Here is a 25,770-nt window from a genome sequence, read left to right as displayed (position 1 = left end):
CGCTGCGTAAGAAGCTCAGGAATCTGCTCGCCAAATCTCAATAGCCTAGCTCTCATAGTTTCCAAGATCTCAGCGTTCATCCGGACAGACGGACAGACGGACAGACGGACAGACGGACAGACGGACAGACGGACAGACGGACATGGCTAGATCGACTCGGCTAGTGATCCTGATCAAGAATATATATACTTTATGGGGTCGGAAACGCTTCCTTCTGCCTGTTACATACTTTCCGACGAATCTAGTATACCCTTTTACTCTACGAGTAACGGGTATAAAAAGATAAAGATAGATAAAGAATAAAGGAGATGGATTTGGCTATGGATCAAGGAAATAGGGTCCAAAACGTTTCCATCCCTGCGTAACAAACTTCAAACCAGAATGATTGTACCCTCTGCCAGGGCTTAAAGCACCATTCTGCTCATTTGATAAATTATTTACGCAGTCCGCCAGCATTCGGTTATCTCCGCGCCATCACTAAAAATGGCTGGTCGCATGCAAATACAAAATGGCATTGATGACAGTGCAAACAAGGGCGGCGACAGTCGAAGCCGATAACAAAATTTGTGCAGCACTCAGCCAAATGAAAATCAACACGAAAGGCGCATAAAATGGCAGCCAGAACAAATGGGGGCCATAAAAAATATGTGATTGCGGCGGGCGGGCAATTAGGTGAAATAATCAAATTAGCTGATAAACCGAAAGGGAAACTGCTGGACATTAAATTCACCGCCGGCTGAAAAAGCACGATCGCTAAATGAAGCAATTTCCCAGTGATTCGAGTATGGAAAAGCGAGCTACATTGTTGCCAATGGGAACAGACATACCTGGCATGCTACCGCGGTGGTGCATTAAGTTCTGGGTCCCCAGGTGGACGGCCAATTGCATTGATTAACTAAATAAACGGCCTTCCCAGGCAGCACTTGCATTTTAATTTCATTTATTTCGACCTTTTTCCCCGAGGAACTGCAGTTGCAGTTGTCACAGCCAAAATCTGCTGCCTTTTTCCCACCCGCCGGCGACACATGTCGTGCCCATAAAAAATGCCTTGTCAGAGGTTCGAAAAAGAAGTAAAAATTTAAAAAAATATATGTAGGGAACGGCTGGCAAAAAAAGATGCCAATCCAGGGGCGAGCAGTGCAAAAAGAAATAAACCAAGTGCTCCAATAAAAATTCCACCGCCTTCGCCCGCGTGCCGACCTGCTCGCACACTCTCGCCCTCTCTGTCTCGCTCGCTCTCTTTTTTTAGCCCGCATTTATTGTTTTTTTAAGAGCGCTTCGCCGCTTTTTCCCAACTTGCTCTTGAGCTTGGTTTACATTGCGTATGAGTGAAATTATTTCAGAGCCGCCTCGCCACCGCGCTTGAAATGAATATGTGCGATTATTAGCCGCAAAAAGCGTGTTTCGTTTTTGCCACTGACTTTGGCAGTTTTTGCCGATTTTTAATTTGAATATTACATGTATTAAAAACTCATTACTACGCGTGGTTCGCCATCGAAGTTGGTCAATGGGCTAATGGTCGGCGGATGCGATTTTTTGTCTTTCGCCGTGTGCCTTTTGCGGAAAATTATGCATTTGGGATCGGAAGGAATGCATTAAATATGTATTCTTATCTTCTTTTTGGCAGGAAATTCGCCAAACGGTAGAGGTATCTCAATGGGAAAAATTCTGCAAAAGAAAACATTTACAGATTTTTTTCTCTCAAATAAAATGATTCACTTATTACAACTTCCATTTTAAAAGCACCCACAACGCATATATATTTAGCTTTTAGCAAAAGCAGACAACAACACCAACACACCAGCCAACACCAAATTTAAATCTATAAAACGAATTAAAATATAAATAAAATTATTTTGTGTACTTATCGGGGAATTTCTTTAAATATATATTTATTTTAACTCTACTCCTTATGTACTACTCTATCTATAATAATAATAATAATAGTAAGAATAATAATAAAATTTGTTTTCTTATTTTAATGAAGTATGGTATATCTTGAATCTTAAATATATCTTCAGTTTTAACATTTCTTTAAGGGTTAAATGTAGTTTATGTGCAAAGTCCAAGTCCCAAATAATAATTCTAATACAAAAAGGTTTGTTTACGATCTTTAAAAAATAGATGGGAGTTGGCCTAAACCCTAATGTCTAAGATCAAGAAATTAATGCAATTTTTTTGTATTATTACAAGTATTGATTCATAATCTCGCCTTCATTGACGGTCTTGAACTTTCGTTTCTGGTCATTACAACGCCCCCGTGCGTTACCATAAAGATTGAGCCATAAAAACAGGGCGCAGCATTAACCGTTGGCCGGGCAGCAGCGACGTGCAACGTGCAACATGCAATATGCTCATTCATGCTCAAAGTCAAGAGAAAAGAAAAGCCACTCAGGCAAAAAGCCCGAAATCAAATCAAAGTTGCTCAAGAGACGCGGCGGCAAAAAGCGAGCGGCAGGAAAAACCACAAACAATTTTTTCCATCGCATCCACGTCCCAGCACCCCAAAGAGAGGGAGAGAGAGCGAGTCAGAGAGAGAGAGAGAGAGCGAACTAGTTTTTTGCGGCTGCCGTGGAGCAAAAGGAGTAAAAAGCTGTTGCGCAGGCGTCGCCGCCTGCCCCAAAGCCCTGCTCGCCACGGGTGCGAGGGAGAGCGCACGAGCGGGAGCGAGTGAGAGGGCAGGCTGCGCTGCGATTTGGCGGCGAGTGCGAGGCATTTGAATGTTTTTTTCGTGGCCGCACTCAGCATTCGAGTTCGGAATTCTTGCGAGCTGGCAGCTACTTTTTGCCGCTGCTCGCTGCCGCTTCTGCTGAGCCAAGCCAAAGCCAAGCGCTTAGCCAAATTAAACCTGGCCCAAACGGCCGGCCACTCGGCCACTGTCCACCAGTTGGCCACTTTCGCGCGCGTTCCAGCCAAGTGCACTCCGCAGTCTTTTTTGCCCGCGCGACCCAATCCGCGAAGAATTCTGTCGCAAAGTGCAATGCATTTTCGCCATTCCGCCAGTGCAGCTGCTCCCCCAGCTCGCAGTATCGCAATTAAAAACCGAGCCGAGTGAAGTCGCAAATTGTTATCACCACACGTCGTCTCCTCGCCGTCAAAGCTGGCTAATAAAAAATAAAAAAGCAGCCAAGCCCTCGGAAAGGGTCGAAAATTGGTCAAGTGCCGATACATTCAAGCCGTTATAAACGTGTTTTTGTGCGTTTCTGCATAGTTATTGTGATCACGATCAGCTGAGCGCTGTCTAAGTGAATGCAAGTGAATGAATATTGAGGAATACCCAAGTATTACCCGTGAAAATTACCGGAATATCCACGAGACAGTCTGAAGAGTAAATGAAATATGGTTAACTAGTAAAGCAATCAGTGCAAAAACTTGGGATTTATAAGAACCTTTTGTTATAAAGTGTTTTTCTTATTTTTTCTTTTTTTTATGTCTTAAACCCGGGAAGGCACTAACATGTTCTGAATTAGAGATTTTATCTGGAAGAAGAACGTGCTATTTACAACCCTTTATTAACATTTTAAAGAGATATAATTAATGGAAGAGGGATATGAACAATTCATAAACGTTCGAAGTAATTTGTATGATATTTATTTAACGGCATTTAATATTATCATTCTTGAAAGTTTTTTCCTGCAAAAATTCAATGATATTTTTTAAAAAGGTTGACTTTTAGAAAAAAAAATAGTATTCGATCTTTGTTCTATATGAGGTAGAATTGCACGTATTAATAGGCCCTATTATTTCCTCTAAATTCTTTTCACTTAGCCCCAAAAATGAACATCCATTTTCCTAATGAAATACAGTTTTGCAACAAAGTAAATTAATTTTCACCTTTCCGACGGGTATTAAAACAATAAAGGACCCTTTTCATCCCTCTTTATCTTCAGAACTATTTATGAGTTTAAGTCAGTCGAAAACAAGTTCTCATATCACGTTTATCATTGCATATTGTAAACTGCCAAATAATTTCCTCAACTAATTAGGAAGTTTGAGAAAAAAGATGCTTGAGATTTGTAATATATAAGCTACTTGTGCGCAATACTGTTTATGGATTTAGTACATTATCCAGATTTTAGGATTTATTGATTGCTAGTTAACCAATTAACTCTATTCACCAGTTGTCTCTAGCTAATTTTCACCAAAGAGTGAATAGAACAATCAAAGATAACTATCAAAGCGTAAATTGAATGCAGAGTGAAATAGATATAACGAGTGCCCCCCCAGAGGAATTTAATTAGGAAAACGCTTTCAAGAACCGCCAATCGAAGGTGCTTAAATGATTATGCATGGTACCTGGTACAAGGGACCTCAGTTGGCGCACCATCCTCACTCGAATCCGCACAACAACTCGCACGGCCACGGTGACTACCACCAGTTCCGCTCGTACCCCTCGTTCGTTGTGACCCCCTACCACGATGGTAGCCATCTCCAGGGCCCGGCCACGCCCACTCCCTGCCCGGCCCCGCCAACGCCCTGCAACGGTCCAGTCTCAGATCCAGTCTCGGTTCCCGTCTGCCAGACCGGCGGCCAGGGGTCGCCAGTAATAGTCGAGGGCTCCTTTGCCGCCGCAGCCGCTGCCGCCGCTGCTGCCGCCGCCTCCGTCGCCGTCGGAGGATCCAGCTCCACGCCCCTGCTGCCCAGTCCGCCCATCAAGATCGAGCAGGTCTTTGGCGAGCCCTCCTCGCTGGGAACCGTTGTCGAGGATTACGCACTGGGACTTGACTGTCCCGTGGAGCATTCGTTTCGGGTAAGCACACTGAGAGAAATTCGAAATTCCTTGCCAAAAAATACACAAATAGGTTCGTTTAAATAATATTTGATAAGATGATCGGAGAGATATAAATTTAATCTATAGAAGTAAAAAGTTATCTTTACCGAGGTAGTTTTTAGGATTTTGTTATGGTGTTTTGTTTTTGTGTGGATTTTTTAACTTAACTTTTTTTGAGAGATATTATCCGATTGGGGGCCAACGGACCTTATTAATTCGCTCAGGTTCTGATCAAATCAAAAAAATCCTGATCTGGTATAAATACATATAAGAGTTTACAAACATATTCTTTAGGGAGCCGTTTTGGATATAAGGTCATTTTTTTCGTCCTGATTTTAAACTTAAAGTGTTAATGCATTAAACTACATTTCGGTTTACCAGAAGGACAGAAAACGGGACTAAAATATGAAATATTACAATTTTTTGTTAATTTGTTTGAGTGCTTATTTGAAATTATTTTAAGGATCACCACGGTCAAGACTGTATCTGGTAATGCAATGCGTCCTGATTTTAAACTTAAAGTGTTAATGCACTAAACTAAATTTCGGTTTACCAGAAGGACAGAAAACGGGACTAAAATATGAAATATTACAATTTTTTGTTAATTTGTTTGAGTGCTTATTTGAAATTATTTTAAGGATCACCACGGTCAAGACTGTATCTGGTAATAAAAATTTTGTGATAAGGAAACAATTGTATCAATAAAGAATTGTGCCAATCGCTAAAGCCACACAAAGCAAGGATACCGAAACAAAATGAACTATTCTGGTTGTCACTACCGAAGGTTAGGTTAGGTTAGGTTAGGGCGGCTGTCGGACTATAGTCCGACACACTTAGACTTCAATGGGTCCGTTGTGATACCGCATGATCTCGTTTCTTCCTTCTCTAGGGTCCCGTTTCTAGTAGTTTCAGCTTGTGTTAAGCTGATCAGCATGTCTTCCACCCGGAAGATTTAATAAAGGCACTTATGCTTTTAAGATTAATCTCCGATATTTCGGTAAGATCGTCGATGAAGGGGCTTCCTACCGAAATTGGATACAAAATAACTTTACTTGAGTCTTTATTTTGCTTATGGAGCTTATTATGCTTAAATTTAACATAGATATTAAATTCGGTGGTAAATTTAAATTTATTGTTATGTTCTTCAAAATTAATAAAAGATATAAGTATTATAAAAGAAATACAAATAGTTTAAAACTACACTTAGAAAAATACTTGCCCTGTAGTTTAGAATATTTGTGTCCAAACTTGCAAAATTCAGAGTGTGTACTTTTATTTTTAAAGAGATACTATCGCTGTTCCTTTATTAATACAGTTAAAATAATGATTAACCAAAACCAAACCTTTACGTAATCCGACCCTACATTTTCAATGGTGGTTGATAAGCATACAATTTATGACCGCTGCGCCGCTCTGTTTATTGCCTAATTTTAGAGCAGTGTACGGATAATGTTATTATGTCAAATTATTGGTTGGTATCCCCATTGGAGCAGCTGCTGCACTTGTTTTCCCTCCTCTCCCACCACCGAAAAGTGGGCGTGCTCCAAATCAATTTCCATAAAATCATCCAATAACACTTAAAAGCCGAGCAGGGCAAAAAACCGAAATACACAAGTGGCAGGCGAGTAAAAAACACGAAAACAAACACGCCCCCAACTCGAAGAGCGCGTGAAAGAGCTCTTCGTTTTCTCTTTGGAGGACGGCAAGAGCGTGCCCCAAAAAAGAGAGCTCGTGCTTTCGAGTGTTTTTATTTGGAGAAATGCTCAAGCTCCTGCTTGGCTTTTTCAAAAGGCTTAAAGGATACTTTTTCCGAGATTGGTTCGTGCACAGGATATGCCATAATTGCCTGGCTTTCAGAGCTTTTCGCTAACTAATGGCGAAGTCAATTGGCTTCGAGTGGCTGGAGGAAAATTAAAGCAAATCAACAGGTGTCCTTTGCATGAAAGGACATAAGGGCTTGGAATATTATAAGTAGCTTTCAACCTGTGGAGTTTATTCGCTTTAAAGGGAAGTAAAGTGAAATGATAAGAGTTAGTTTTAAGTTGCTTTTAATATGTTTTTAATGTTTTAATATCTAAATTCATATATGTATTGTATTTTCATTAACATCCTACATAATTGTATTTATACCTACAAGTATAATTGATAAGCCCGATATTTGAAAATGTTTATACCACATATAAAAAGTTGTTAGAATCAATATGATCCTCTTATTAAAATAGTGTAACTTGAATGAACATGCCAAAATAAATTGTAACTATCTCACTTGGGTATCTTATACCTCATAAATTTCAATTATCCCGCTAGAAACCATTTTTTCGTACTCTCTTCTGAGCTTTTAATGCATCTTAAAGGGCAATACCATTTGCTTTCCTTCTTGGCGATGCAAAATGGACGCACGTTTCTTACGCTTATCAGGACATTTCACCCACACAGCCCCACACATGTGTGTTGGTACTACAACTACGTAAGTGTGTGTGGACTGCCAGCAAAGGGCAGCTGAAAATCCTTGAACATAAAAGGAAAACAAAAAGGCAGCCAGCACATGCACATAAAAACATATGCTCCTGGACAGGATTTAGTTTGGGGACCCCATCCGCCGCCTCTCTGCTCGCGTGACGTCGACTGCGACGCCGGCTGCGCTGCAAATGCAACTACTGCACTCTGAAATCGTTATCCTTTTTTCTGTTGGCAAAGGGTCTGGATGGGTCCCTCGTACTTCTTTTAAGCAAATCGGCTTAAAAGAGCGTTGCAAGAAAGTAATATTAATATGTTTTTGAAATCTACCAGGAAGATATATTGCAGAGGGTATGGTAAAGAAAATGGTGTGGCAAAATAAAACACTAAAATATACCCAAAGATCGCCGTTAATGATTTATGATCTAAATTAAGAGGAGTAAGAATTCCAATTCCAGGGATCATGGGGAGTAAGATTTTAATATTACAACTTAAATGCAATCGAAAATACAAGTTGAAAATCAGGTCACTTTTATTTTGTTCATCAGAATAATAAAATAATAATAATACTTGATACTTAGAACCATCTATAATTGAACTCGTTTATCGAAACACCACTTTCAGTTTCTAGACTTATTTTAGGGATCAATAAATTCCTCGTTAAAATTTCAATACTGATATTCAGCATCATATGTAATTGAATTCGGGTTTATGAATATTGCAAAGCATAGATATAATTTTCAACAATCCATAGTTTAAGGAAATGTACTAGGTATATGAATATTTAAAGATCATTGTTTAAAGAGTGGACTAAACTTATAAAATTGCTAAATGGGAATTTGGTTTGTAACTTTATTGAATTCGTTCCTTGAAAATTTCTCAATTTCCGTCCAGAACCTGAAATTCCCTCGATCTTGTTGCGACTTGGGAATATTCTTGAATATTCTTCTCCCTGCCGCACAGACACTGCCCCATTTAAAGGGGAAAAAATTGCAGCGGATAATAGAAAAACATTCAGAGAAATTGCACAGCAAGCGGCAACAAACAAAACAACGGGCTTCGCTAGCTGCGGAAAAAATAGTAAGAAGAAGGGAAATAATATAAACAAAATGAAGGAAAAGAAATTGGCGCTCGTGAAATGTTAACGGGGCCAGGAGGGCGTTGAGTTGAGCAGTGGCGGCGGCAGAAGGATATACATCTGCAGCTATCCCAGAGCAGCGACGCCGGCCGCGGCAGCGACGGCGACTGCGATGCGGGCAGCGCTGAATGTTTTTATCCTTTCTTCGATGTGTCGTCGCGGCATTTTCCTCTGCTCCTGCCTGTGTGTTTGTGTGTGTGTGTGCGAGTGTGCCAGTGTGTTTGTGCCAGGACATCACACGGTTTCGCTTTTCTTTTACAACTTTTTGTTATTATTTCGTTTTTTGCTCGACGCCTGCAATGTATTTCTTTCAGTTTGCTGGCGTTTTTTGCTTCATGTGCAAGAAAAAATACAATTTTACTTGGCTTTTTTATGTCCGAGTGTGTGTGTTGGTGTGTCTGTGTGTGCGTGTTTGTTACTGCTGCCTTTCCGAGCTCTACTTCTTGAGTTTCCTTTTCGCGCGCGCCATTTCGCTGCTGCTTTTCCACAGCTCCTGCTGCTACTTACCCGTACAACAAACATGGCCATAAGTCGCCGGAGCGGAGCTCGCTTCCGCTCTGCCTGTTTTCCTTTTTTCACCACTCGCTGCCCCTGCCTCTGCCGCAGTCGCAGTCGCAGCCGGCGTCGCTGTTGGCGTCGCAGTAACTGCGATTGTTGCATGTGGTCCGGGTTTGTTGCCTTTGGCGGGCTGCAACTCTCGTTGTCTTCAGTTCGCTTGGGCTTGGCCAAATCTATTGGTCGCGGTGCCGCGCTCGCGTCCGTGTCCACATCCGCATCCGCATCCGTATCCGTGCCGCATCCGCATCCGCATCCGTGTCCTGTCGCGGTCGACAGTTGCGGCCACCGTACGCCAGATGGCGCCTCAACGTGACCAGGGCTGAACAACTGCAATTAGGCCAGTTTTGGGGGTGGATTCGGTACATCACAGAAGACTCCTAAGATCCATGTGCTTAAAAGGACGAACTTTATAACAAACAATCCGACAGGGCTAGAGAGCTTTTCTGTTAAGGCTAATTAAAAATAGTTTTAGTCAAAGACGCTTCCTTATATACCAATAGGGGCTTGGTTCTTATAATACTTCTCAAACACCAATATTCGTAACCCTTTTGGCGGTCGGCACCGTCCCATAGGGAATAGCTCTGCTTAGCCTCTGCCGGCACCCGTACAGCGTACAACAGTAGTCGTCACACACACATCGATAAGCTGGGACAGCTTGCGCATTACTCACACAAATAAAGGAAAAAATGTCATTATATTCCGTGCCGACCACTGGAATAGAGTAACGCAATAAGAAAATAAAACTCCCTTTTAACTTGATTTAAAAATAAATTGATAATTCTTTAACAACTGTTGATTATTAATTTACTTATTTATTTAAGATGATAGTAAAGTCTACAAAACTAATACTAACATAGGAAGGGTTGTGCTAGCTACTGTAGATTATATTCCTACAATCCTATGAATCTCGATAGCACTAAAGGTTAAAATGATAATAAAGTCACAAAAACTTAGTGGAAGGAAATACATAAGAATGGTCTTTCGGCCTGGCAGATGTTATTAAATGTTTAGCTTTCTGGATACCAAGAATAGGTTCCTGCCTACGATGCAATCTCAAAACAAAAAAATGTTTCCTTAAAACGTAACAAAAATTTAATTTTTTTTTGTCGCAATCTAAAAGTACGAATTTTTTTATTTAATGTGTCATTTTATCGCAGTATCTTATAATAAACACTAGAGAGTGTTAATTTTTATTTATTTACTTATTTATTTGTATTCTAATTTTAGGGCAATTACAAATAGCTTTTAACAAATTTTTTCTAGCTATAGCTTCTAGGCCCTAAACAATTTTTATTTATTTATTGGCTGATATTCTTATTGCTAAAAGTATACATTTATTGTTACTAAACTAGTCACCTTAACATACATATTTTTGACGTATATAAAGTAAAAATGTTGGAATAATTATTTTAGTTCGAGCAGTTCTTCGAATGAAGCCCTTTCTTTAGTTGTTTAGCTTAATTTTTAGGCAATTCTGCAACATCAGTTAGACTCATAGATCTTAATTGGATGTTGGCATCCAAGTGATTCAGCTTTTGTGACTTTCTTAGCGATGCTCACTATTTTTGAAGTCTGATTTGGCTTTGGCTCGCTCCCAAGCACCGTCAAACGAGAAGGAAAATGCCAAATGCTGTTTTTCTTGTCTACGCCTACGGCGAGCACAGCTTTTTGAAGAAAAACAGGCACACAGGACCTCTTAGAGAATGTGCAGCACTCACACAAACGTCGCTTGGAGACGGCGAGGAAAATCAAAATAATAAAAATCACAAACATGAGCAAACCGTATAAAAGAAAATCAATCTGCCGCACCGCCCCGCCACTCCGCCCTTCCGCATGTCGCGCAAATTCAGCTTTATTTTCTGTTTTTCCCCCGTTTTTCGCTTTTCTTACAAGAAAATGCTGCAGTGCGCGCTGAAACTGCAAATGTATGTCTTTATAACGGGCAGTGTGCATATAAAAAAGGAGCGGGGGGGAATTATAAAATAAAAAAGGGCAGGAATAACAAAAACTGCAGCCGGAGGAAGGTTGCGAGGAGCAACAAAACATTCACAACACACAAGAGTCTCAGTTAACGCACACATACACCGCGGCATTCCTTTATGTTTGTGTGTGTGTGGGTGAGTGAGTATTTGTATGGGTTGTGTGTATGAAACATTCGCGCGCGCTCGCCATTTTCTTTTGCCTTGAGCTGCTGCACTTTGGCTTCCAGTTGGGCTCCTCAGTTGTTGCAGGTTATCCCACGCTCGCTGACGGACGGAGACGCAGACGGACTCACGGACAAGACTGCCGGACAACCGGACAGCCGGACGGGAGGACATCCCCAGACCCACACAAACGCACCCAAGAGTCCAACTAGCTAGCACTCACACCCAAATCCCTTCTTATCAGCCTTCAAGTAAGGGAAAATGCGGAAAATGTTTAGCTGCGACTTTAAGTGGCGTATACGCGATATCAGCAGCGTTCAACGTGGCGTATACGCAATATCAAAGCAGTGCCACAACCAAGATAAGATGAAGTAAACTCCCTATTAAAACGTGCAACAGATACCGGAGATTAACCATGAAAACCTAGAGCCAAACAATGGATTTCAAAATCAAAGTTCCTCCACAAAAGTGCAAAAATAAAACCATGTAAACTCCAAATCAAACCAAAACAAAATTGCAACGCAAAGTTCCTAACACCCAGTGCAAACTACATTTAATATACAAGTAAAATATATTCATATTTCACTTTTAACAAATAAAATAATCTACCTAGTATTTTAAATAAATTACTAAAATATTTATCAAACCAAATAATCTTTTAAATAATAATAACCAATATAATTGAATACATAACAAATTCGACGGCAAAACCAAATAAACACACCATTTGACGGCTAACTTAACACACACTCACCCACCGAGTGGAAATCGCAACCAACCAAAATAAAAACCTAAGCCCCCGCCACAAAATGAAACAATCATAGATGAAAAGTAAACAAGACCCAACCAGCTGAGCAAATAAATCAAAACGCAGAGACAACGAGCGACGGGCCCCGACAAAGTGTTTACTAAACAATAAACAAAACAAAAAGCCAACAAAAATTGGTCAACATATGCAAGTAAAAAGGATTCCTACACATGTCCATCACGAGGATAACCATAAAACTCATAAAAAAATAGCAAGCTGCCAGCCAGGAAAAGTTTTTCAAGGTCGTTGCTGGCAAGTTCCTGCTGGCAAATCATTTCTATTTGTTTCAATTTGGTGTGCAGCCGAAAAAAATAAAATGGGCGGAAAAAGTTTTGAAGTGCACTCCGCCCCCGCCATCTAAAATAAAATAAAAGTTAAGCCCAAATAAAAAGACATCAAATTTGGTTGCAAACTTTTTGTTCGCTTTCCGGTATGTTTTTTCAATGTGGGCTGTGTGTGTGGAAAATCAAACAAACTGTGCTTCAGTTAGATAAATTGCTGTAAGCGGGGATTTCCCCCTTTCGAAAGTGAAATTGTCGAGCGGGAATAAAAAGCGTTGCCTACATTTGGGCTCCACTGGGTTTGGTTGTCATGCACGAACTCATTGGCAAATACAGCCATCCGGACATGGACTTGCTGAAGGATCAGCTGAAGCGGGGTGGCTACATGGGCGCCCTTGGGCCGCCCACCCCCGGCTCCACCGCCCCCGCCCCCTCGCCCTTCCTGATGCCCGCGGAATTCTACAAGAGTCTGTTCGCCAGCGCTGTTCTGCAGCAACAGCAGCAGCAGCAGCACAAGTTCTACGGCGGAACGCCCTCGCCCAGCCCCGCCCCCAGCCTATCACCGTCCTCAGGTCGCTCGCATCCACCCGGAAATTTGTTGTTTTCCACGGCTGCTGCAGCGGTCGCCTGTGTTCCAGAGAACGGGAACGGTCCGGTGAAGACGGAGCTCGAAGAGCCGGATCAGGAGACCCAGGACAACGGCGGAGGAAATGAGGAGCAGAAACCCATCATCGAAAAGAACCCTAGCGATAATGTTAGTATGGGAGTATGGGCAGAAGTAAATGAGGGGTCATAAATGGGATTTCAAGGGGTTTAATTTTGATTATTTTGGGATGCAGATAAGTACAAATAAAACAAGGCTTTCCTGTGTCTACACTCCCTGCATGGATAACTCAAGTTGGTACTACGAAGGACGCAACCCTTAAATTAGATTACTTGCCCCACAATTAAAACGTAATTGTCACATGAAATAAAATGTTTCTATCAATGCCACTTACGTCAACATGATACGTTGGTTACTTAAATAGTAATTAAAGGCTCTAAAATAGGTTTAGGATAAAAACACTTATATTATTTTTATATGACCCATATACTCGGGTATTATAATGCTTTGTTTATTGGAACAAATTTAAAAGCGATGGTTTTCTAGTGTCTATTTCTAAACTTTGATAGACTATGTTCTGGTCAGTGTACATTTAAATTGTAGTACGAGTAGCCATTCAGCATATATTAGCAAGAATATAGAAGTCCTCGTACCGACTGGTACATGGTATGAATGCCATTAAAAAGGCATTTCTTTTTTCATGCTCAATACATTAACCAACAAAATTTTAAAATGTTTGACGAAACCCCTTTTCACACAGGCAACAAACCATTTTTCATTGCAGAAGCCGCACAACAACAACGGCTACTCGTGGTCCACCGGCAACAACAACGAGGTTGTCAGCAATAGCAGCAACACCAACAACAACAGCCACCCCACAACACCACCCACTCCGCCCCACGAGGCGAGCGCCACCCAAGCGACTTCGTTGTCCGCAATTAATTTGAATCAAGCCCAACCCGCATCCCAGACGCGTCCAAACTTTGGCAGCTCCATAAAGTCACCACCATCAGAACCGGACGCGGTCACCGTAGCCACGTGCAAAAGTCAGGAGAACAGCGCCAGCCAGAACCCCTCATCCGACCCCCACTCCGACCCCAATCCGGCCCAGAACCCCAGCTCGAATCCAACGGCCGCTGCCGTGGCCGCCGCTGCCGCCGCCGCCGCCGCTGCCAACATGCCGATCGGCGGCGTCCAGGGCCAGAATCCCACCCAGGGCCTGGTCCACTGGATGAGTGCCGTGATGGCCGAGCACATGACCGGCCAGACGCACCACGATCCCGGCGCCGTGGGCATGCACTACATGTGGAACGGCAACGTTGACGTGAGTACCTCGGATTTTGATTAGCCGGGGATGGGCGGGGAAATTTGAGAGGCGTGTCACTTATTATTCTAAGCCACACCTGAACAAATCAGCTATGGTTCAGGAAATAATATTTCTATCTGACAGGGACCACAAAGTATTTTTAAAGAATTTTTAAAATTTCCAATTGCACTTATTAAATTTGAAAATAACTTCGTAAATTTTTTAATCATAATAAAAAAATATTTAAAAAATACCATAAAAAAGAGATATATCACTCCCTTATCAACATCAGTAATTATAATGTTAGGACTATTCTATATTTTATAATTCAATTTAACTTAAAATATTGTTAGGAACGTAGGAAATTTATCTTTTATAGCTTCCAGTGATGGTGGATCTTAAACTTATAAAGTACTACTTACTTTTGAAACATTTGTTAAATTACAATGTAGATACAGTATTTAAAACAAAAGAATGACTCAACAAAAATTACAATGTAGATAAAGTATTTCGAACAAAAGAATGACTCAAAAAAAAACTACCCTTTTTAATCTTAAAGTTTGCGAATCCTTCTTCACAGGTGTTTAAATAAGTTAAAAATACAACCGTCATTACATTAAGAAAATATAGGATATTCTTCGGATGTTAAAGTAAACGTACATTTTCAGCGTCAACAACTGGTATTTATGGAAGGCTAGACCCAAATGCGATAAATATATAAAAGCATCACTCAAAAATAGTAAATAAAATCGATTTGCTTCAGTGTATTAACTTCGGACTTGTCGCTGAAGTTTGTCTTGCAGTTTTCTCTGTTCGCGGACTAACTTTTCAGAGATAGAGCAAGTGAGACGCAGATGGGAGAAGGGCTAAAGTCGAGAAAGGAAAACTTTTCTACTTGACACTGCAGCCGGGTGCTTCAGACCCTAGATGATAGTGGTTCCAAGACACCAATGAAGCTGCGCCATAATTAATATGCAAGCAAACTTGCCCAGCTAAGTGAATTAAATGAGTGATAGCTGCCTGTGTAAATTAAACGGGAGTCTTAATTGGATTGCAGTCTTATTCTCTATATTTTTCAGATTTTTATCAGCACTTCAAGTTTTTCATAGCCCTCTTTTTTCTTTTCCTGCCACATTGCAGTTTAAAATTCCTAAAAATTGTTAAGACTCTGAGAAAAACTGCTTAGAATTTGACTAAAGACAACGACCTTAACCCTTGAGCCCAGCTTCAGGTCAAGTCTTTTGCCGTAAACCCATTTCCAGTGATTTGCCAACAACAACCCCTTTTTCGATTCCAGCAGCTCATCTGCGACGATTCTTTTGGACGGGAGTGGGCCACCCACTCCATCGTGGCCCCCAAAGCCAAACCCTTCCGCCTGCACTTTCACTGGGCAAAACTTCGGGCCAACAACTGTTTCGGCCAACTCAACCCCATCGCCGTCTGTTCCTAAACCTTCAGCCCTTTCCATTTCTCCAAGCAGACGCGACGGTGAAAAAAATCCTTTTGAGCTTCCCCTCCTGCGACTTTTTTATACCTTTTTCTGTTTTGTTTTTGCCCGCTGCTCCTTCTGCGAATTTCCAGCAAAACGCTTTGCTCTCTGCTCGCGTGCCACGGTGTGTAAAAAATCGTACACTTTTTTCTTTGCATTTTTTGTGCGTTTTTCAAGATGTAAACAAGTTTTTCTTTGCGCGACGCGTTAAACATTGTTTTGTTGGTCTTGCTGTTCACCCTCCCCTTTTTTTGCTCCGGCTTTCTTTGTTTTTCCCTTTGCTTTCCATTGAGCTTGAGCGAGTTTCCCAACAGTTTTTTTAAGGAGCAGCGAAATTATTGTTTTGAATGGAGAGTGATTGTCTCCAAGGACGACGACGTGTCCAGGCAGAAAGGTTCACCTTGGATTTCCAACCCGCCACCACCGCATCCCACCCAGAGTCTCCATTCAATGGACTCGTTAGCGAGTCCTGCCGAAACCCATTTAAAACTTTGCTACACCCGCATGATTCTTAAAGGATATTCGTAGTTAATTAATTTTTAAAGTTGAACAATGGTATGTCCTCTTCTACCCATCCATCTGCCCTTTACCAACTGGCTGCGTCAACAATCACGTATTTTTTTCTGCTGTTGTCACTTGCATTAGCGAAATTAGTTAGCCGAGACAAGCAGTGCAAGGTTGCCAAAGGAGCTCATTAATTAATTTTGCACTTAATTTTCGCCAGAGCACGAAACTAAAGTAGATTAGTTAGTCGCAAATGAATTATATATCCCTTAAACATATGCCAAACTTGTCTGCCGTACAAAGAAAACCACCGACCGCGGCACGTTGGAAAACAAAGCTTTGCAATTAATACTTACGCGTCAATTAGAGGAAAAAACCGTCAACGGAAAAGTGAAAATTGAAATGCGAAGCGAAACAAACCGGCCACAGACCACCTTCGACTCCATCTCCGATCGGAATTGAGTACGATTCTGTATCCGAGGCTAAAACTGACTAATGGGGCCAGTCACGGCACGTCGCTTTGGGAACGGAGTTAGAGCGAAAGCGAAAAAAACAAGGGGCGGAAAGCAGAACCACCAAAACCGCAAGCAACTTCAATTTTTTAAAGTAATTGCAACAAAGTTGGACACAATTTTTGTGTAGCAACAAAATCAACAAGAGCCAGAGACAACCTATTCTAACCTCAGACCTCGACGCCGCACTTTGGCGACAAAAAAACTAAGCAAGAGGTAAAGGTTACTGAAGTATAGCCGAAGATTTTAATGCTCTTGCTCCTTTTGAAGTTAGAAAGGTTTTAAATCACCAGGGGATTTTTATTTATTTGCTAAAAGCTGTTTCTTTTTATATACAATTTTAAGCAGGTTTATTTTACCTATACCACAGACGAAAAAAAAATTATACTCTTGGTGACTAATAAAATGTATTATCATATTCCCCATGATAATGATTTTTCAATTTCAATATTCGTCTACATTTCTTAATCACCGTTCGACTTAATCGATTTAAAATTTCATATTCAATATTGATATATAATTCATATTCCATATAAATATGGGCACGCAGATCACTTTTTTATAACGTGCAAAATCACGTGTCTCTATTCTACAACCTATTGCAAAAATAGAATAGAATAATATGCCAAATTGTGAAGTTTTTCAAGAAGTATTTATAATCGCTGTTCGTTAGATTTAAGGATCAAAAAATCCTGCAAAGTTATTAAAAAAATGCAATGATATTACATAAAAGAAAATCACATTTATAACTTAAGGTAGACAATTATTTATTACTTGAAATTTTTTGTTTATTAACATTAAGATAATACCCAAATCCCTGAATTATTGGCAAAGGTGTTTCAGCCTTTTTAAAGGGCATTGCAGAAATGAGACAGAAGTGCGGATGGTCAAACATTTGAACACGAAAAAAGCAGGAACTTAGTTTATTTTTTCTTTTCGACTAAATGCGAAAAAAATCAATAGGAGCAGACAGTGGCAACATGACTAAAAAGATGTGAAGCCAGGGAAATAAAATAAAAATGAAATGCACAAGGAGGAAGGGCAGGGGCAGGCTAAGCCAAGGTGAGGGGCTCACGAGCGGAGTGTGTTGCTGGAGCGGAGCGTCTTGCGAGGAGGGGTTGGAGCTGGACCACCCAGACCGGACCGAAATCCCCCGGCAAAGGTTGCTACATTGTGCAAAACACGCTCGGGGGGCTGGGCTCGGGGTCCTGCGAGTCCTGTCGGATGGTCAGGACGTGCAATTGCAGGGGGAAAAAAATGTTTTAACGTTTTCCGCCTAATTTTTTGCACTTTTTAACGCTGCATAGAGGCGGCTAAGCCACCCAATCTGCCCCACCCACCGGACGCGACGTCGACGTCGCTGCCAGCAGCCCGGCGAAGGGGTTAAAAAATTTGTTTTGATTTTTTTCCTCTAGAAACTCTTTGGTTTTTTCCGTTTTTCTTTTTTTTTTTGGAGCCTCAGAGCGAGACAGCAAGGGAGAAAGAGAAAGCTGCCGCTGCGCGCTGTGCCATTTTTTGCGTTTTCGCAAAATGTCTTCCTTTTTTATTCCTGTCCATTTTTGCTGCGTGCTGCAAACCGAACTTGGCGGAAATGGAAAATGGGAGTGGGCCAAGCGACGCCTTCCTGTTGTTGCTGGGCTTGTATTTGGTGCTGGGCTGTTGGTTAGAGAGCACTTCCGTCCGTCGTCCGACGTCCATGTCCACATCCACATCCACATCCACAGCCGTGTCCGTGGCTCTGGTCATCTTCATCAGCAGCTGCGTCTGTGCGTGTGTCTGCCTCCCGCTTTTTTTCCTGCTTTTTAGCCCACCTACTAACTAGTCATGGCTGCAGGGAGGGGGAGTGGGGGCAGGGTGGCGAGTTGGCCAAAAGGATCGAGAAAGAGACAGGGAGAGGGATGCAGAGACAAGGCAACTAAAACAACAAGGCTAACGCTCGGCGGTTCACACCCACACAGGCGCAGCCCCACGCACACTCGCATACGTGTGTGGGCCTATCACACAGTGGCCAACTCCCCTTGCGCTATGCAACACTTTTTTAGTTGTGTTTTGGCCTGCTTTGTTTTGCTCCGGTTTTTTGCGATTTTGCGTTTTTGCGTTGGGCCAACACCAAAAGCCGCCGCACTTTTGTCGCTCTCGTCGACATTCGCCATCGCCGTCGCCGTCGCCGTCGCTTTGACACCTCGATTGTGTGCAGCGCGGTTTTCTATTTCAATTGACACTCACATTTATTTGTATTAGTATTTCGAGCCGCTGGCCGCCTCTTTTTTGTATGTGGCTTTTCTTGGCGGTTTCCGATTCATGCATGCCCTTTTTCAAGCCTTTTTTGCTGAGCACATCGCCAATGAAGATCTTGTTACAGTAGATAAAGAGCAATTAGAATGAATTAAGAGGATAGATTATCTATTTCGGGAAAGCTTTCAATATTTATTTTTTAGGATATGTATGGAAAAAATAAATCAATTAAGTGGTTTTATATTTCAATTGATGCAAGCATTCATCTGTAAGTGGCTACCTAATCCTTTATGCGCTACATTTTTATAGAACTGTTTTTTATGGAGAGTTTTAGATAGCTATGAAACAAAACGCACGAAAAATAGTTTATTTATTAAAATTCGATTGGGATAATTATCGTTATTTTCAGCGAAAATCCCTAAAAACGTTGAGGGGCAATAAGATATGTCGCGAAATAATAACTTTAAAAAAAATTCACACTTTGTTATACGGTAGATTTTGGAATGCCACACAGTTTGTTCGAATAATAATTTGGGAGTAGCGAAATTGACTTAAAATGAGTAATTTATAAACTCAAACTACAGGTGGGCCAACTACAATATTGCACATAGACCCAAGCACTTAATTTTATTTTCACAATTTTTTTAATTAGTTCAATATGTCTGGCAGTCATATAAAAATATTAAGAACAGGTTTTATGTTAAAGTAAGGGTGCTTCTTGTTGAGTTATACAACTTTTATTTTTTAAGTAAAATTATTATTTTAGTGTTAAATTATTACATTACTGTGTAATAGGAAAAATGATGTTAGTATATCTATGGATTTCATTGTTAGTGAGAAACACAATTTTCTATGAACCTAAGCCATCGTCCAAGTCATTTTTTTCCATTTAACTAAATTGTTGATAAATAATCTGATAAGAATCCAAACTGTTATAGTCGGCAATTGCACTTAAAAATTGGCGAGCGCCAAAGATATCTTCGCCTTTCGAAAAAATGAAACAAATAGTAAAAATATTTTGAAGTAACTAACTTCTCTTAAAATAAATTTAAGGGATACACTATATTTCGAATTATATGAACGCTTACTTTAATACTCTTTATCTGCAGAAAGTAAAGAACTTGTGTAAAATGAATTATAAATTGACTGAATGGAACACTATTAACTTATAAGTCTAAACTTTTGATCCTTAGAAAGTAGTAAGAACCCCTGCCATTCACCACTTAAATGTGATCTAAATGTTTTATTCCATGTGCTATTGGCCGGCTAATTGACCAACAAAACCCGAAAACCAACAACCACAGCATGCCAAAGACATAGGCGATTACAATCTTTGGCCGCCGACGCCGCGCAGTCATCAGCATGCCAGCGAGCATCATCCGATGTCCCTGAAGCAGGAGTATGAGGTAAGTGCCCCGCTAAATGTTCGCTATAGCATGTTTATCTATAGATCCGTATCCGAGCGTTGGTAAAACAAACTGGCATAACTTTATGGCTCGCCAAATGGTGGGAGGCGAAACAAAAACAAATTCTAAGCTCGCGTGCCGCCATCGCTTTGGATTTGTTTTGACCCCCCTTTTCCTGTACCACCCATCCATCCACCCATCTAACCACCCATCCATCCACCCATCCAACCACCCATCCAACCACCCATCTAACCACCCATCACGCTTATTTACTTTCATAGCCCACTGTGTCTGGTAAAAGCCAGACCAGATTTTGCTTTTGTTTCGCCGCTGCAATATTTGTATTTATATTTTCTTGTTGCATTTTGGGGCTTTCCCGCCCGCCTAAGCATATGGAAATTGTTTAGAAAAAGCCGGCTGGCATTTATTTTTTGACACGGCCAGCGGCAGGCCAAGTTTATTTTATTCGATTTCCGTTTTGTTGGCATCGCATCGATGACGGCGGGGGTCATGTCGTCCTAGGTCATGTCTGGCTGGAGGATTTTAACCCACATTCAGAATTTACATGCAATCGAAAGCGGTGGCATTTTTTAGATGTTCTTTTCCTTATTTTCCACATTTTTTCCATCGCATCTGTCACTCTCGCTGGCCGGCGGTTAGAATTTTTATTTATATTTGGCGTTAGTCGCCTTGATGTGGATGGACTGTTGGTTTTGTCACGCGTTCGATTTGCTTTTCAATTCATTTATCGCTTGTTTAGCTTTGACGCGCCCTGACAGCTGGCGAAAACATTTGTTGTTTGTGATTTTCACTGTGTAAATCGCATTCGTTTTTTGCACTGGACATTTTAATGCGATTTTCCGGGCTGAGAGTCATTAGAAAATTTGTTTAAATATTTTGACAGCGCGCACAAATTGTTTTATGGCCATTTGATGTGGGGTCAGCGCTGCACATTTGCGAATGAATATTTGATAATAATGTTAAGTTGATGAGGTTAATTAAATGCGTGTAGAATAATTATGAATTCACATTAGACACAAGCAATTATCAGGGATTGGCCAGATTAGAAGCGGCAATTGTAAATCGAATTACCTGAATTGCTTTTGGCTTTTCCGCCACGCGGAGCTTTTGCACACGATTTGTGACGAATTAACTTAATGGCCACAATGTTTTCCTTTCCCTTTCAGGCCAAAATGAACGATCACCACCACAACAATCTGCAGAAAGGTGAGTCAGCCGACGGCCCGGACCTATACCAACCAGCATCCAGATCACTTGACCTACCCAGAACCTGACTGACGACAATGCTCTTGTTAATTAATTGCTCACAAAAACAGCCCGACCGATAATCACGAATTTCCCAGATTCAGATCGCGGCGCGCGAACCGCAGATCTCCCAGATACCGATCTAAACCCACTCGCCGAAGAATGCAAAAGCTAAATTGGAAAACGCGTGCGGGCCGCCGAACAAAAGCCGGCAAGACAATGTGCTCCGATCTCATACTCCCACGGAGTACCACACAGGGAAAAATTTCACTACCAGCTACTTAACATAAAATGATCTGGATACTGTAGTCCTGATCAAATCTAAAAAAGTCATTACTGTGTACTTTAAATATATCTGATAGAATCCATTGAAAGATGATTTTTGGCTGAAGTACCTTTGTCATCCTATTTGATTGGCATATTCTTAATAATTTAATGGTCAATAAATTAATGTACCATTTCTGTTTCTTTGTTTTCTAAAAGAAAAACTTTGGCCGGTAATTTAAAATATTTTGAAGCCTTTCGCTTTCCGGTAATTGAAATGTATGAATACCATTCTTATTTAACAAACCAATTGATATAAATACAAAACATTTTTAAAAGTATAGGATAATATTAAATTGGGTAATATTAAAATACATCAACAATAGTATATATAATTTAACAATATTATTTTAAAAAGTGATTTTGTTACGGTGCAGCAAAATAAGCCGAAAAATTGACCTTTAACAGCCGCAACAGCAACAACAGTCTCAAGATGCTTACAAGATGTTTACATAAATTCCTAAAATGCAAACAACATTTTAGCTGGGCTCGTTGGTAGCAGCATTGTTGCTGCTGCAACTAGCAACATCCAGCTACCAACTAGCAACAGGCAACATTGACAGCAACACGCTCCTGTTTGGAGTTGCAACTTCCATCCGGCTGGCCTTACCTTTACCTGGATCTGGACCCCCAGAGCTTGTTGGCGTTGACGTTGGCGGCAATGATCGCCGACCGATAATGTCAACGCTAGGCAATTGGCCAATAAGGTTGTTGTTGCTGCGGTGGTTGCTGTTGCTGTTGCAGTTGCTGCTGCCGTTGCCGTTGCCTTTGTTGCGATAGCGATCGTCCACATTGTTAGCCGCGATGTAGATGTACTCGGATCGGATACTCTCCTTGTACAAATTAACAATAAGGCAACTCTTGCTGGTGTCCCCGGCTCATATTGCCGGTCCTCCATTTGAAATGCCGCTGAAAAGCCACTCCACTCGCAGTTGCCACTGTTCATTAGCTGAACTTTCCGGCTGGCGCCACTGGCCAGCTCTTCTGTAATTAACACAGAAGTGGCGGAGTACGGGGCCCAGCAATTATCTGCAAATGCTTTATTAGAGAAATGCTTTTGACATAGCTGCGGGGCGCCCAGAAACCGAGCAATTCGGTTTGGTTTGGTTTGGCTCGGTTCGGTTGGTTCGACTAAGCCGGCTTACGTAGGAATTTCCCCAGCGCTTATTGTGCTTATTGTTCATAACTTGATGATTACCCCGAAATCCTGGCCAACCCTTTGCGGCCGGCCGACCAGCAGACAAACTCATTAACGGATTCACACAATTTTTGCACGCAAATGGGCCAGAGAAAAAATTCTAAAACCCGGGCAAATGCGAAACTATTTTCACATAACTCCTCGGGCGATTTCCCAGTGGCAATCAGCGGGGCCAACTAATGTCTCAGTTTAATTAGAAAAAGAGAGCAGGCAGGCAGGCAGTCAGGAGCTGGGTTGTTGGGTTGCTGGTCGATGGCTGATGGTCAGGTGGCGACATGGCCAACGTGAGTGAACGTCACTGGCGGCGACTTCAACGACCAAACTACCGAACGACCGAACCAGAACTTGATGGACAACCATGGGGCAGCACTAATGCCGCTCCAAGCCGTGGCGCCACACCGTTGACACACAACAACTAAATGCAACAACTCAATTGCCTTTGCAGGTCACTTTCTGGATGACAATCGTCTGGAGCATCATGCGGTTACGGGACAAGGTGAGTTGATGGGTGGAGGTGGGCTGGAATAATGACTCACGGCCACTGGGAGAAGAAATTTGTTGTTCTGGCAGTATCATATGTATTTAAGTTGATTGACCTTAACTTCAAATTGCTTTCATACTTTACCAATCAACAAATAATAACATTAAAATGCAAAATAGTAACATGATTTTCAATTAAATACACCATTTATTTACATTTTAAAACTTATGAAACCTTTAAATAATATTGTATTTTAGCGGATAGTCCTAGTCTAGTCTTAACTTTAAACTAAAGTGTAGTATTAAGAAATTGCATTTGTACAATGACAACACATTAAAATACTAAGTATAAGAGTTATAGAACAGTATTTAATTAATATGAGGTTCAAACATGTTAACTTGAAATCTTAATAACGAAAGACTCAATTAGACTTTACATAACAATGTTCAACCCATTTGTTATCAAAGCATTTATTGTCTCTATCAGAGTAATAAATATTTTTAAGAATTACACAATTTTATAATCAGATTACGAAAACAAGGCTTTTACGCTTTTCTTGACCTTTGTTTTCACCATTATAATATTTTGTTCAGATAAAATGTATATTATATTGTTGTATTGTATTGTAATGTATTCAGTTTTCATCACATTTACAAAATGATTGTAGAAGAAGTTTTGTTCTACACCTGCCAGGAATATTTCTGATTTAATATTCAGTGATTTGTTTGCTTGACCCTTATGCACTTCTTCCTGTTGCAGGTGGCCTGGGCCTGGGTGCATCCAACGGAGTGGGCGGCGGCGGCGGTGGTGCCTCCGTGGGTGGAAACTCCAGCCTCGGCGCCAGTTCGCACCACGCCGCCGCCGCCGCCCACCACCACAACCAGGCGGTGGCAGCTGCCTCGGCGGCCGCCCTGCTGGTGGTGCCCCAGCCGATTAATGCCAGCAAAATGGGTGGACCCGGCGGCGTCGCCTCGGTGGCCGGCGGACATGCAACTGGCGGTGGCAGCGGACGGAAGTATCAGTGCAAAATGTGCCCTCAGGTGAGTGCGTCCGCGACTGTTTCGATTTTAATACCAACATATCTGGCTGCTGCTGGCAGGGGAACTCAAGGCTAAGGGTGGCCACTGGTGAATTATGCCGATGCCCATGGCGATGCATGAACCAGTTGACCGAAAGATTGGGTGGCCGAGGGGGACCGGGTCCAATCGGATTCGGAGCCCTGAGAGGGCCCGGCAAGGTATCGGCTTTTGTTTACAATTTTCCAGTTGATTAAGCTCGACAAAAGTTTCCGATTTCACTGGCACTGAGGAAAAATCAGTAGATTCTTATCTTAAGACTGATTGATATTTATTGAAAACAGTTTTCTGTACTGATTAAAAATAGAGGTACTTTATAAAACATAAATGTTCAAAATGACTTCGGTCATCATCATCATTATGATGATTTTAAGGACTTTGTGACTTAATTTAGTCTGCTTTAAACGCCGGCTCAATGGATTCTCAAACTCATCAAGCAAATGAGGGGTGCTACACAAGTCATCAGGGTTCTAAAATCACTTTAAAATGTAGTTTTAGGTCTATAAATCCAGTGAATAAAGGGTATTCCTATTTCTGAATTAATTCATTATACTTCTGAGTTAAAAATATATTGTTGCATACTTTTAGACGCCTAAAATAACAGTGATTTGTGTAGTTCCCCAGTATATCATATCGTTAATATGTTTCCTTCGGTTCCATCTGTTTAAATCCAGCTTGTTAAGTTATGGCCACATTTTTTACAGTGTGCTCAGCCCCTGCTCGTATCACGTTGCCTCGTTTTCTCACATTTATTCGCGGCTCCCCACGCACTTGCATTGACACTCAAGCCGTGGCTGGAAGGCAGGCCCAAAAAACCCTGAACCAACAGCTGCACTTGCTCGTAAAATGTCAATTATGCAGCGTCCACGGCCTGCGTTGATTGCTGCTAATTGAGCTTATTGTTTTTTAACGGTTATTTGTGGCCTGAACCGGGCAGGTGCCAGCTGTCAGAGCCCTTGTGGGTCACCGATACGCGTGAGATCCAACACTGGTGGCCCAAAGACATGATAAGCGATCCTCAGCAGGGATGTTTTATTTAGGGGTGCTTTGAAATCAGTTCGGGGTAATGGATACAGACTTCCACGATCATTTTGTGTCTTATAATTGGTATTTTGTATAGATTTGATAAGCATTTCGACGCTTTATATTTTGGAGTTTTCGATATAACAACCAAAATCGGAGTCAGAGAAAAAATTACATTTCATACCGTGA

The 25,770-nt window shown here is 41.4% G+C and overlaps 2 protein-coding genes across 3 annotated transcripts in view; one reads left to right on the top strand and one right to left on the bottom strand.

The window, feature by feature from the left end:
- The first annotated feature begins 2,838 nt into the window (after positions 1-2,838).
- Positions 2,839-25,770, top strand: part of LOC119560430 (zinc finger protein rotund) — a 46,122-nt gene continuing 23,190 nt past the window's right edge. The window contains exons 1-7 of one of the 2 annotated variants that reach the window (XM_037873867.1): positions 2,839-3,328; positions 4,122-4,750; positions 13,546-14,085; positions 20,112-20,213; positions 21,401-21,440; positions 23,447-23,497; positions 24,242-24,522. In XM_037873867.1, coding sequence (XP_037729795.1) covers positions 4,280-4,750; positions 13,546-14,085; positions 20,112-20,213; positions 21,401-21,440; positions 23,447-23,497; positions 24,242-24,522 — 1,485 coding nt within the window. In that variant the 5' untranslated portion in view covers positions 2,839-3,328; positions 4,122-4,279. Of the gene's footprint in view, positions 3,329-4,121; positions 4,751-10,785; positions 12,912-13,545; positions 14,086-20,111; positions 20,214-21,400; positions 21,441-23,446; positions 23,498-24,241; positions 24,523-25,770 lie in introns of those variants that run through there. The other variant, XM_037873868.1, reaches the window with a different exon arrangement.
- Positions 8,870-10,759, bottom strand: LOC119560151. The gene is given in 5 exon segments (XM_037873505.1): positions 8,870-8,908; positions 8,911-9,038; positions 9,041-9,158; positions 9,161-9,251; positions 10,734-10,759. Coding segments are annotated over 5 exon segments (402 nt in total).

Source organism: Drosophila subpulchrella, unplaced genomic scaffold (assembly GCF_014743375.2).
Source record: "Drosophila subpulchrella strain 33 F10 #4 breed RU33 unplaced genomic scaffold, RU_Dsub_v1.1 Primary Assembly Seq354, whole genome shotgun sequence".
NCBI classification, from domain to species: domain Eukaryota; kingdom Metazoa; phylum Arthropoda; class Insecta; order Diptera; family Drosophilidae; genus Drosophila; species Drosophila subpulchrella.
This window is presented reverse-complemented; position numbering and strand designations above follow the sequence as displayed.